Here is a 13,347-nt window from a genome sequence, read left to right as displayed (position 1 = left end):
TTTAGTGCATTCTGCTAATAACACTTGTGGTAAATACACTTGTACTTATAAAGCACCTCTCTAGTCTTCTGACTACTCAAAGCGCTTTCACAGTGTTTGTCACATTCACCCGTTCACACACACATTCACACACCCATGAGCAGCACGGGGAGCAATTCAGGGTTCAGAGTCTTGCCCAAGGACACTTCAACATGTGGACTGGGGGGAGGTGGGGATCGAACCACCAATCTCTTGTATGGAGGACGATCCACTCTTCCACTGAGTCACAGTCGGCCCTGTTGTGCTTCAAAGTGTGAATGCATGTTTAAAATAGAGAACGTTCCCTTGTGATTGAGCACATTTTCAGATCACTTCAAGTGTAACGGACTCTCCGTCTCAACTTTAGACGAACAGAACCCAGACTTCAGACTCTGACGTCTGGGTTTGGGTCTGACGTCTTCTCGGTTCCTCGGCCTGCAGCTCGTCTCCCCCCCGACACACACACACACACACACACACACACACACACACACACACACACAAAAAGACAATCAGCGTGTTTTGCTTCCACTCCGTTTGGAGGCAGCCATGCAAACTAGGCCACCAAGCAGGGGATAATTGGGCATGTGTAATTATGAAAAGTCAAAAATGCAAATGACGGTGTGGATGCACGGGCGGTCAAGACGACGTCTGGACACTTGACCTATTTTTCGCTCCTGAAAAGACGCGTTTCTTGCAGAGTCTTAGTCCGGATTAACACATTGGGAAATCAATTGGAATAACCGGTTCAGTGCGGGGATTACCGTATGACTCCATAAAGGGAAAACACATAATCCACAGGTCTGACAGCACTCGCGCTGTTCTCATCAGACCGCGTCTTCATTTCCTCTGGTGCTGTGTTTGTTTCCTTAACACCTCTCTCCGTCGGGCTCGCAGAGACGTTTGCTCCATCTTTTGTCTCGTCGCCGTGACCTTTGACCCCCCGTCGTCTGCCGGGTTCAGGAGCTGAGGCCCCGTGCTGCTGCAGCTGAACGTCACTCTCAGTAAACACATACATGGAAGAGTGAGACGCTTTCTCCCCGGGCGACCCCCTAACCCTTCTCCCGATGTGTCACCGGCTGTGGATGTTCATGGTCCCCACAGGTTGAACCCTAATTCTTACAGATGGGGTCAGTGTAAACCCGGACACTGCCACGCTGTTGTACACGGAAATATACAAATTTAACAGGCAGCTTGGTCACTTTAAAATAAAATGGAGGAGAGAGGATCACAAAGACCATTTAATTTGGTTAGCTAGTGTCGTGTAGCAGATATGTCAAACGTTTGCGTCCTCGGGCCTGCTGCAGACTGAGGTGTGTGTACGGATCAACACATGTTCAGTTCACAGTCAGAGAGCCAGCTGTGTAAAGCGTAAAGTCACCCCATGGTCTTTTTTCAGCACTTGCATACATCAAATAAGCCATCGAGAAAGTTTTTTTCATGACTATAAACAGAGGAATCTGGGAGCGTCGCTAACAGCCGGACGTGGCTAACAGTGATTAGCTCGGGGCAGTACGGTGAAGGCATTCAAAGGTCTTTTTTAACCACTAATGCTGCTGAAAATAACAGCAAACCTCTGCAGCAGCATGAGAAGAGTCCCTACACACACAACAAAGCACCAATGGGCTCCTTCCTTTGGGATTGACTTTGGTAATCCACTGTAATGGACTTTACTATGAGAGGAGCTGGTACAGGGGCCAGTAGGTAAGTCTTTAAAACACTCTTTTAATAAACTCTGGCTTCACTAACTACGCTGTTGCTGCTTTGTTTTGTGTGTAGGGACTCTTCTCATGCTGCTGCAGAGGTTTGCTGTTATTTTCAGCAGCATTAGTGGTTAAAAAAGACCTTTGAATGCCTTCACCGTGCTGCCCCGACCTAATCACTGTTAGCCACGTCCGGCTGTTAGCGGCTCTCCTGGATTTCTCTGTTAACATGTTAACTGTTACATGAAACAAACTCTTGATGGCTTATTTGATGTTTGTAAGTGCTAAAAAAAGACCATGGGATGATTTTGCGCTGAAAGGAAACTTTGGTGCTTTTACTGAGTGGACGATAATTTGAGGATTCTGCTTAAACCCTGTGACGTTTAACTGCCTTTACGACATTGTCACTCATCTTTTTGTTGGTTAACGTGTGTTTTAGTCGTGCGCACAGTAAGAAAACAGTCCAACAGGCTCTTTGTTTGGTGTTCTTTCACTTATTTAATCCCCTAGAGCTAAAAATCCAGCAGTGTTTCATGTCCAGCTAAAAAAAACAACAACCAAAAACATGTCAGTACCCCATGCATCACATTTAGTCTGTTACAAAATCCAGAATATAAAAAGCATTAAATTCCTCCAACTAAGCGATGAGAATTAAAGCGTAACCTTTGAATGCTGCTAAAAATGGTAAAATATAAAAATCTAAAAGTATAAATAGAAATTTGGTCCATCGAGTTGATCGCTATAATATTATTTACATTAGATTATTATGATTTTTTTATTATTCCAGGCCCTTATTTCATATTTGACGTCAATAGCACGTCGGCGCTAGCGTTTGCGATGGTATGTACAGAAAGGAGTTCAGTGCAGGAGATCTAGAAAAGAGACGCTAACAAAATATCTCATCTGATGTAAAAAGACGCGGGTTTCCCTTTTTATTCCCCCATTTGGCTCCGTGCCAATAAATACAAAGGTTTATTTTAGGAAGAGTTTGTTAGTTGAGCGTTAAAACACCAGACAGTTAAAAGTCTACGGCTTGTATCAAAGTTAAAAGTACGGGGTGAAAAATACAAAAAGGCACACAATTACAAAAGTGTAGGGAGTCCAGATCCAAGACGTGAAGAAGGAACGCGAGCCTCCAACTACGGCGCGCTCCTGAACGACGGGTTGTTTTTATTATTTAGTATTTGTAGCTTTGACTCTGGCGTCAGGAGAAGTTCTGTTGGTAGTGTGAAGAGGAAAAGACCAGATGCTGTTTGCTTGTTTGTCAAAGTTAAGCAGGAGTTCTTTGCGTCGCCTGTTACACCAGGGATTCGAGGCTCTCCGCGGTGCTGGCGGTTCCCACCACGATGGTGCCGTTGTCGGAGGATTGGAGGGTCTGCTCGTCTTCTTGTGTCCTGATGAGACTCAGCATGGCTCGGTACAGGAACTGGTACTGCTCCTGCAAAACAGTGGCAGGCAACAAATTATTATATTTAGGGGTCTTTCAGTATTACAGAATTGGTTTTGTAACATGATACTTTACAGGTTGATGGTTTCTCAAGCATTTCTTTTTATTTAAACGTTATTCCTTCATCACTGAACTGCAGTGATGTATGCGTGCAAAGATGCAAAATGACAAAAAATAGATGCAAACCACCACAAAAAGATGCAAAATGACTAAAAATAGATGCAAAACCACCACAAAAAGATGCAAAATGACTAAAAATAGATGCAAAACCACCACAAAAAGATGCAAAATGACTAAAAATAGATGCAAAACCACCACAAAAGATGCAAAATGACTAAAAAATAGATGCAAAACCACCACAAAAAGATGCAAAATGACTAAAAATAGATGCAAAACCACCACAAAAAGATGCAAAATGACTAAAAATAGATGTTTGCATCATCAGCTGACATGTGCATATTTAAGCAACAGTGAAAATATTATAATAACTATACCATGATCACCGTAAATGCCTTTTAAACATTGTTTTTAGCCATTTTGCATCCAATATTATGCAGCCTTCCAACTTCAAACTCAGTCAGCTTCCCTCAACTGTTTTTGTTCTCATTATTAATAATAATAATAATAATAATAATAGTTAATATGAATTTTCTGTGTACTGTTTAAATGAGGCCAGGACAAAACATGATAAAGTACAGTAATTTCACTTTAATTGGATCACTGTCTGTGATTCACATTTAATTTAAAATTACAACTTGAGTGTTATTTTCATACTTTTGTCCATAACTTTAATCAGAATTAATAACTTGGTATCCGACAAGTTAACAGTGAAGATGTGGGAACAGAAGAGTTCTTTTTTGTGTAGTTATCATCCTGTTCCCAGATCTAAGCTATTTGCGATGTTGTTACTGTTAAACTATGAAGATAACACCTGAGGAACAGTACAGTGTCGTCGGCGTATGGTGAGACAGAAAGCCTTACCATGTCGCTGAAGATTCCCGGTCTCATGAGGTTTGTCATCTTGGCCACTTGGAAGACGTCGACCGACCCTTCTGCTTCCAGCTGACGAGTCAGAGACGACAGAGCGCAGAACGTTCCTGCCGTGACTCCGCCCACACTGGGAAAACAAGAACACGGTCAGTCAGAGCAGAAAAACGAATGTGCTACCGGCTCATGGTTGACCGCGTCTTACTCATCGTGGACGACTGTGGGCCCATCCTTGGTGCTGCTCTCGTCTTTCACCAGGTTGAGGAGCTCGAAGGTGGTGCTGATGGGACCGTCTGGGTTCAGCCAGCGGGGGGCGAGGAAGTGTTTTACCTCCAGAACGTAGTCGTCCTGTCGAGATGAGGAACCAGAGAGCAGACGTCTGTCACAACAAATCAGTGAGTTTCCTACTTTTTTCAATATACTATACTGACTTTTATTCAACATGCTATACTAGAAGTGTTAGAGCCATATTTTATGTTAGTTAGGGCGCACGCACACTGTCCTTCCGCACCGTGCCCCGTGCTTTAGGGTCCTTGTCCCCCCCCTCCAGGCCCGTTTGTACTCACACTACCTGGGCCTCGGAGAATGCTTCTTGCTGCCTATACGTCATCACGCCGTAACACGTCACACGCATTGATGACGTCATGGCGATGCGTGGCTTTGTTTCCAGATCTTTCCGTAGACCTCAGAGTTTTTGTGCGTCTTGTCGACTGTTTTTGAATCTTTTCATCGACCAAATCTGCAGTAAACACTCCACCTCCGCATCACACCAACGTGAACCTTTCACCGCCATTGTTGTTGTTGTTAAATGTCCGCGCATGGTCCGTTTTTTTTTTTTTTTGTCTATGTCCCAACAGGCGCACATAAATGGCGCGAGAGCCAGCGTAGGCCTCGTGCTCGTGCTCGTACACGTGCGCACGCTCGTGCTCGTACACGTGCAAACGTGCTTTACAAAAGCCCACCTCTCTCAAACGGGCCGTGGACGGCAAGCGTACCGCAGCTAGGTGCGGAGCGGTTGCACTCACACTGGTCAAACGAACTAGACTTTACCTGCAAAACCTGTTTGGGCCCGGTGCGGAAGGACAGTGTGAGTGCGCCCTTAGAATCTATGATTTCAGTTATATCGTAGATTCGTTGGATGAAGATCAGCTGCTAGAGGTAAGTGGCTTGGACACTGAGCCAAGGAATAAAGAGGAACTGAGCCAGTGTTAGGATGTGGAACAGGGGGATCGGCACCGTTTTCGACCTCACCTCACCGAGCATCGTGCTTTGTGTAAATAAATTAACATAAACGAAGACAGAGTTAGTGTCTATTGAAGTGGATGGAGATGTGCGAATCAAGGGAGCGGTCCCCTCTAACGTGATAAGGTTACAAACAAAAGTTTCGAACCGGCCACAACAATGACTCTTTTCTACTTTTTCCACATGGTATGACTTTTTTTAGATATGCTATACTGTGACTTTTTTTGACATGCTATATATATATATGTATTGAAATTGTCATAGGCTGCTTCCGTGACTGCCTACTACAAACTATGAATGCAGTACATTGTGCAGCTATTGCTTTTAAGTCTGTGATTTCTGTGGCCTTAAGTCTAACTGTCGTACGACACTTAACTGTTGTTTAACCTGCAGTTTAATCCAGAAGTAAGTCAGTGAGCGTGTTTTACAGTGACCTGACCATCCCCTGTTTTAATGATTTGGTGGTGTAAGTGGAGCCGTCTTGTTCCAGCTCAGACTGACCTGTGTAGCCTCCAGGACGTACTCCTGGACCACCACCATGTCCTCGTTGGTGAGGCAGATGTGATTCTCACTCCTCTGAGTGACAGTGAACATCTCGTAGCTGATTGGCTGCCCTTTAAGGGGCCAGACAACACACGGCTCCGCCTCGGCCTCGGCCTCGGCCTCCACCTCCTCCATCTATCAACACAGGAAGCAGAAGGTACATCACACTCCGATCCAACAAGCACCTTTTTGGGTTTTTCCTTTATTGTAAAAATCACCTTTTCAATTAAATCATTAATAATAATAATGGCACCTGTGTCCTGTTTGGCTGTGGTTAGCCTAGCTTAGCATAAATACTGCAGGGGGGGAAATGCTAACTGACTGGCTAATTGTCTTTATGCTAAGCTAAGCTAAGCTAAGAGGTCCCTGACACTGGCACTGTATTTAACACACAGACATGAGATGATATTCCTTTGAACATTTAATTCTCTGAAACAAAAAATGCATAATCCTAAAAAATGTTTACCTAATAATGTAAACAGAAAAATTAAAACAGACGCAGACAACAAAGACAAACAATATCCTCACTTCGCCTGACTGCGAGCCCGGCAGTGACACGATGACCTGAGCGTTGTGGTCCCATATCATCGTCCAGAAGTCCTTTATGGTGCCCGGCAAAGGATTCTGGGTAAGGATGAACTCGCTGCTCTGCCTGTAGCCCTGCAGGAACAGAACCAGGGTTTAGTATCAACGATGCCCAACAGTCGGCTAACCTCATTAAACTGATTTCCATCTTCTTGTCTGACTGTGGAGGATGTAAAGTTCGTTCTTACTGTGATGTAGGACGCGTTGATGTAGTCCGACGTTTCTCCCGCTGCCGTAGACAGGCGCACACGCGACCGCTCAACTGCAAAGTCAGACAGAAGAGTTCATTTTCATGCAGCAGTGGCCTTTCACAGCCTCACCTAACGTCAGTGAGCTGTAGCTGAAGGGGCAAATCAAACATTTAACATTAACAGCAACTAAAGGTGCTGCAGCTCCTAAATTATAACCAGGTCCTACTCACCAGGAACCACAGAGCAGCTCCGGTTCTTGCCGCGGTTGCAGTCCTGCAGCGCTGCAGAGTAGTCGCACTGCTTCACTCCGGAGTGACACACCAGCTGCGGGAAAAACATTTGTTAAGACTGAAACGGCTGCACTGAAGCGTTCTGCTTCTCTGTGACAGAGATTTTATCTTAATAAATCCCCCGCGAACAGTTAGCCGAGCCGCTCACCTTGAACTGTTTGTCCAGGCGCGTCCTCCCAGCAGGCCCCGGGATCAGCAGCTCGTCCACGTACCTGTGCAGCTGAGCCGCTACCACCTCCGTCTCTCCGGACAAGATGGCTTCCACCAAGGCATCATGGATGAAAACATATTGTTCCTGCAGAGAAGGAGACGGAAAGGGCTGAGATTAGTCTCTGCTGGCGACGTGTTTTATGCTAGCAGCTCGGTGAGTTTCGTCGGTACAGTGCTGCTTTAAGCTAAATGCTAACATCAGCATGCTAACATGCTCACGTCGACAATGTTGTTTATCTTGTTGGCACTTAACACAAAATACAACTGAGGCAGATGGGATTTCTGGTTAATCCATCCGATAATTGTTGAGGATTTTACTAAAAGCCACAAATGTGAACCTCATGCTAGCGCAAGAGGAAACGTCAGTGAGCACCATCCTCTTAATATTTATACAAAATTTTATCAAGGGGCAGCCGGTGGAACAGTGGTTAGAGCAGCCGAAATTAAATAGTCTTGAGCTTTGAAAGACTTCCTGTGTTCAAACTACACCCCCGTTGAAATGTGACATTCATGTCTGAAGAACAGTACAAATGTGTGCTGACAGACACACAGACAGCGTTGACCTCTGACCTCTGTCTGAACCAGGTAGTTCCTCTGTGTGCGGATGTGTTTGAGGAAGCCCGTGATGTTGACAGCGCTTTCGTCTCTCATCTGCTTCAACATGCTGTCCAGGACCACGTAGGTGCCCGTCCGGCCCACGCCAGCGCTGCACGGTAACGAGGAAGAAGAAGAAGAAGAACCAGATGAATCCAGGATTTACTCACGTGAGGATAAAAACTCATCTCCTGTCATTGTTTGATCAGATCTCACCTGCAGTGCACCACCATCGGCCCCATGTCGTCCCCCCTGGCTTTGGACGACTTGCGGACGAAGCTGAGCAGCGGCAGAGCGAACTCCGGGACGCCCATGTCGGGCCACTGGGTGTAATGGTACTGAGTCACGGTCCGCTCGTTGACCCGCCCCTTCTGGGAGCCCTGCAGGTGGAAGCAAACAGGAAGTGGTTAAAATAAAACTTCCAACAGGGACAAGGTACCCTATGTGAGTAAAAGTACCCTATGTGAGTAAAAGTACCCTATGTGAGTACAAGTACCCCATGTGCGTACAAGTACCCTACGTGAGTGAAAGTACCCTACGTGAGTACAAGTACCCTATGTGCGTTCAAGTACCCTGAGTGTCTACAAGTACCCGGTGTGAGAACAGGTACCCTATATGAGTACAGGTACCCCGTGTGAGGACAAGTACCCCATGTGAGAACAGGTACCCTATACAAGTACAGGTACCCCGTGTGAGGACAAGTACCCCATGTGAGAACAGGTACCCTATATGAGTACAGGTACACCGTGTGAGGACAAGTACCCCATGTGAGTACAATTACCCAGTGTGAGTACGAGTACCCCATGTGAGAACAGGTACCCTATATGAGTACAGGTACACCGTGTGAGGACAAGTACCCCGTGTGAGTACAATTACCCAGTGTGAGGACAAGTACCCCATGTGAGAACAGGTACCCTATATGCGTACAAGTACCCCGTGTGGGTACATTTACCCCGTGTGAGTACGAGTACCCCATGTGAGAACAGGTACCCTATCTGAGTACAGGTACCCCGTGTGAGGACAAGTACCCTGTGTGCGTACAAGTACCCTATGTAAGTATGCATTGCATATAAGTCGCTCTGAACTGTCTCTGAATCGTGTCTGCACCTTCCTGCAGCGCGTCACTCGACAGACAGTGAGCGGGATAGCGCGCGTACGTCTTAACCCTCCTCTCCAACGTGCGCAGCTGGTAATCAAAGTGTTTAAGCAGACGGATGTTAGTTGCAAAGTCTCCCAAATAAAAACTGAGAACACCCAAACTAAGAATGCACGCACTTACTCCACTGTTCTGTGTCCAATGTCCAAAATGGATTGTGTTGTAGAAATTATGTTTTTGCAATTTAATTTAAAATCAAAATCTAAAACGGGGGATGAAAGAGTGACACTGGTGTGATAAAAAAGTACTAGAGTTAATGGTGAATGCTTGATAAGTAGACTATAATAAATAATTTAACGTACTTTTCAGTGTGCGTGCACTTTGGGTCAATATGATAGCACCGGCAAGAAACAAAAACTACCTTCACCGCGGCTAATTGGTGACACAATCACTGTAGAGAGTCTACAAACGGTGAATTTGCTCTTACACGAAGTTCCTGTCGTGCGACTGAGTTACATTTCTGACGCTTTTCTCTGGACGTGTTTTCATTTCCTGTTATCGAACCCTAGCGTTTCTATCTTGTGTGAGAAAATGAGATGTCCTGTATTACCACATTACGACTGCGGATACTAGGATTGTGCGCTCAGCTCATGGGTTACAGCATTTCTGTCACACTGCTAACGGACACTGTGAGCGGCTGACGGTGTGACCTTCTTGGCGTGGGTGTTCCTGACGCTGAAGGTCCTCTGGGTGTAGTAGGCGAGCGCTCTGCTGCTCTTCACCGTCACCAGGAAGCTGCCGTACTCCTCCTGCACCTCCGTCGGCCAGTACTGATCACACTTCCTCTGAGGAGACAGGAAACACGACATTATCATTATGAATTATGATGAATAAAAATGACAGAAACTCCGCAAAACCCACACCTGACAGCAGTAAAATGTCAAATTAATATATATATATATTTTTAATATTCTGAGTATTGATTGAAATGTTTATGTAAATACAATTAAAATAGAAAAAAACAATATAATATAATGATAATTATAATAATAATAAAGCAAAATTATCTTACCATTGCAGGCAGAAAAAAATAAATATAAACACACACAAACATTATTTTAGTAAAAGATCAAAAACAAACTGACCATTAATTAATTAAAAACATATAATAGAAAAGGAAGTTTAATTATATATAATTATATAATTTATTCAATCTCATCCCTTCTCCATAATTAGTAGTATTTAATTATTTTACAATATTTAAATTGGTTATTATTTATAATATATTAATCAGCACTTATCTTACTTTATAACAACATATGAATTAATTTCAGCATATTTATCCGACGTCTTATTCTTTACTCTTATACATTTACATTAAAAACATTACATTATATTAATTTATTCATTATATTTATTTATATATTATATTTATAAATACATTATATTAATTTATACATTATATTAATTTAAACATTCAATTAATTTATACATTTTATTAATGTATACATTTTATTAATTTATAAATTAATTCATACATTATATTTATTTATACATTATATTAATTTATAAATTAATTTATACATTCAATTAATTTATTCATTAAATTAATTTATACATTAAATTAATTTATACATTAAATTAAACAAAATTTAGATTAAAAAAGAGTTTAAATGTGTTTGATTCAGTTTGTTTTTTAACTCATAAATGTTTCTGCATAAATTAAATTAAATATAATAATAATAATATAATCTCAAAATAACTTGAGCTGATTGCGGAGTGGCCGTAGATGTCGTGAAGCGCTGCAGCTCTGAGCGTAATCGTTGTTTCATAGTAAACCGCGATAAAAGGAACGTTTCACCACAAGCAGAAGTGACAGTGGAGTCGGTGCGACTGCGACGTGTTCACTCACTCGTCCTTTCTCCACCAGGTTGGTGATCATCACGATGACGAGGACGTTCTGCTCCCAAATCATCCTCCAGAAGTCCTCGGTGCTCGACCTCAGGGGGCCCTGAGCGGCGATGTACGCCCGCGGCTTCTTAAAACCCTGAGGAAACACAAAGACGACACATTAGCACTTTACCTGTAGCGCCATCGTCAGGTCAAAGAGGGTCACACCGACGTTACTGCACATCATCCGACGATGAAGAACGTACCAAGGGAAGGAGAAGAAGCACTTGAAGTAGAAAGTGAACGCTGTCAAAGCTGCAACCTCATCACACCCTCACATTATTTCAAACGCACACGCACGGCTTTCACGCGTTCGATCTCTTTCACGGCTTAAAGTCGCGTTCAGTCGGTTGTTTTTGCAGCACACAGAACTTTCCGCGGAGTCCACTTGAAGCTCCCTGCTCTTGAAAATCAAAACGCTCAAGTGCTCCGCAGTCAAAGTCGCTGTGACGACTCTTTTTTTTAAAAAATATGACAATTAAGGGAGCGAAACGCAAGGTCACGGGCCACAAACGGCAGCTCTCTCGTGTGTGAATGAATCGACAAATCAAATTAAACTCACCAAGGATAAAAGTTTTGATCTCAAGGAGTTAGAGCAGCTCCAAATCTAACGAGTTGGTTTTTGGTTAAAGTTCTTAGACCTCTTTAGCACTACAGAGAGTCTCCGCTTTGTATATCTTGTGCATGCGGGGTCGTGGTAGCGACGCGTCAGTCCCCAGGAGGTTAAGAGGGTTGTCCGCTAGTCGAGGATCGGCGGCTCCTCCAGTGTGCAAGTCGAAGTGAACCCTGGTCAAGATACTGAATCCAAATTGCTTCCGAAGGTCGTGTGGGAATGGTTAGATCAGCTGTTGATGAGCACATTTGCACCACTGCCGTCTGGGTTCATTGTGTGTTTGAATGGGTGAACATGGAGCTTTAAGTTGAGGAGTCTTGAGGAGTCTCCCCCTGCTGGACATTAGAGAGAATGCAGCTTTAAGTGGAGTCTCCTCCTGCTGGACATTAGAGAGAATGCAGCTTTAAGTGGAGTCTCCCCCTGCTGGACATTAGAGAGAATGCAGCTTTAAGTGGAGTCTCCTCCTGCTGGACATTAGAGAGAATGCAGCTTTAAGTGGAGTCTCCCCCTGCTGGACATTAGAGAGAATGCAGCTTTAAGTGGAGTCTCCTCCTGCTGGACATTAGAGAGAATGCAGCTTTAAGTGGAGTCTCCCCCTGCTGGACATTAGAGAGAATGCAGCTTTAAGTGGAGTCTCCTCCTGCTGGACATTAGAGAGAATGCAGCTTTAAGTGGAGTCTCCTCCTGCTGGACATTAGAGAGAATGCAGCTTTAAGTGGAGTCTCCTCCTGCTGGACATTAGAGAGAATGCAGCTTTAAGTGGAGTCTCCTCCTGCTGGACATTAGAGAGAATGCAGCTTTAAGTGGAGTCTCCTCCTGCTGGACATTAGAGAGAATGCAGCTTTAAGTGGAGTCTCCTCCTGCTGGACATTAGAGAGAATGCAGCTTTAAGTGGAGTCTCCTCCTGCTGGACATTAGAGAGAATGCAGCTTTAAGTGGACATTAGAGAGAATGCAGCTTTAAGTGGACCTTTTGACCCCTCATGATGTTACTATGACTGACTGGATTTCGAACACTCTGAATCCTGCACTTTTTAAACGTTTTTACGGGCGAGTGAATATATTCAATAGGTTTTGTTGGAGCTCAAGGTTTCGCACAATGCGTTTTTTTGGGCAGTCAAACTAAAACGTGAATACAAAACTTGTTTGTTTGAAAGAGAAACGGCACAAAAACGAGCTCCTCAAAGGGACAAAAAGTGCCACTTTTGCTCCGCGGCGGGCAGCATTCAATCACTCACTTCAACAGTCGGGTAACCTTCACATGAGTGACAGCGTCAAGTTGCCTCCGTACGCGGAGACGCAGACAAAAGTGCGAGCTGGAGAGATCCTCGACGGGCTTTTAACACGTTTGTAACCCGCGCGTCGACTCTCCAGAAGGCCGTGACAGTCACAGGGGGGGGGGGGTGTTGTGTGTGTTGCCTCTCTGCCTTTCATGAGACAACAAGAACCTGGAAATGAGATTTTGACAGCGCTGCGATAAGCATAATGCGGAGCCTCCCGGGTCCCCGCCGACAACAGCACGTGTCGTGAATGGGTTTAGAGTTACAGAGGGACGGGGCGCCGACTTCAGGGGGGTCCGAGGGGAAAGCGCCCGTGAGGATAAAGAGAAGATAAGTCACGGTTCTGATAGAAACGAGGCGCGGGGTTAAAGATGAAGAAGAAGAATTAGTTTTATTTATACCGCAAGGGAAATGCAGGACACACACACACACACACACACACACACACACACACACACACACACACACACACACACACACACAAACAAGACCTATATACATGCAATTAATGGAGAGCTGTCAGAGCGAGGGGACTGCCTATGGCGCAGCGACCCGAGCAGTTGGGGGTTCAGTGCCTTGCTCAACAGCATCTCGACAGT

At 44.5% G+C, this 13,347-nt stretch overlaps 1 protein-coding gene across 1 annotated transcript in view; it reads right to left on the bottom strand.

The window, feature by feature from the left end:
- Nucleotides 1-2,205: 2,205 nt before the first annotated feature.
- ptprz1a (protein tyrosine phosphatase receptor type Z1a) overlaps nucleotides 2,206-13,347 on the bottom strand; it is a 106,115-nt gene continuing 94,973 nt past the window's right edge. The window contains exons 20-31 of the mRNA XM_083917164.1: nucleotides 10,819-10,953; nucleotides 9,617-9,751; nucleotides 8,027-8,190; nucleotides 7,787-7,922; nucleotides 7,155-7,301; nucleotides 6,947-7,040; nucleotides 6,714-6,787; nucleotides 6,469-6,600; nucleotides 5,899-6,075; nucleotides 4,361-4,503; nucleotides 4,150-4,285; nucleotides 2,206-3,159 (exon numbers count right to left, since the gene is read on the bottom strand). Coding sequence (XP_083773290.1) covers nucleotides 3,019-3,159; nucleotides 4,150-4,285; nucleotides 4,361-4,503; nucleotides 5,899-6,075; nucleotides 6,469-6,600; nucleotides 6,714-6,787; nucleotides 6,947-7,040; nucleotides 7,155-7,301; nucleotides 7,787-7,922; nucleotides 8,027-8,190; nucleotides 9,617-9,751; nucleotides 10,819-10,953 — 1,614 coding nt within the window. The 3' untranslated portion in view covers nucleotides 2,206-3,018. The remainder of the gene's footprint in view (nucleotides 3,160-4,149; nucleotides 4,286-4,360; nucleotides 4,504-5,898; nucleotides 6,076-6,468; nucleotides 6,601-6,713; nucleotides 6,788-6,946; nucleotides 7,041-7,154; nucleotides 7,302-7,786; nucleotides 7,923-8,026; nucleotides 8,191-9,616; nucleotides 9,752-10,818; nucleotides 10,954-13,347) is intronic.

Source organism: Echiichthys vipera (genome assembly GCF_963691815.1).
Source record: "Echiichthys vipera genome assembly, chromosome: 7".
NCBI lineage: Eukaryota > Metazoa > Chordata > Actinopteri > Perciformes > Trachinidae > Echiichthys > Echiichthys vipera.
The sequence above is the reverse complement of the archived record's forward strand: the minus strand, read 5'-3'. Positions and strand labels throughout refer to the sequence as shown.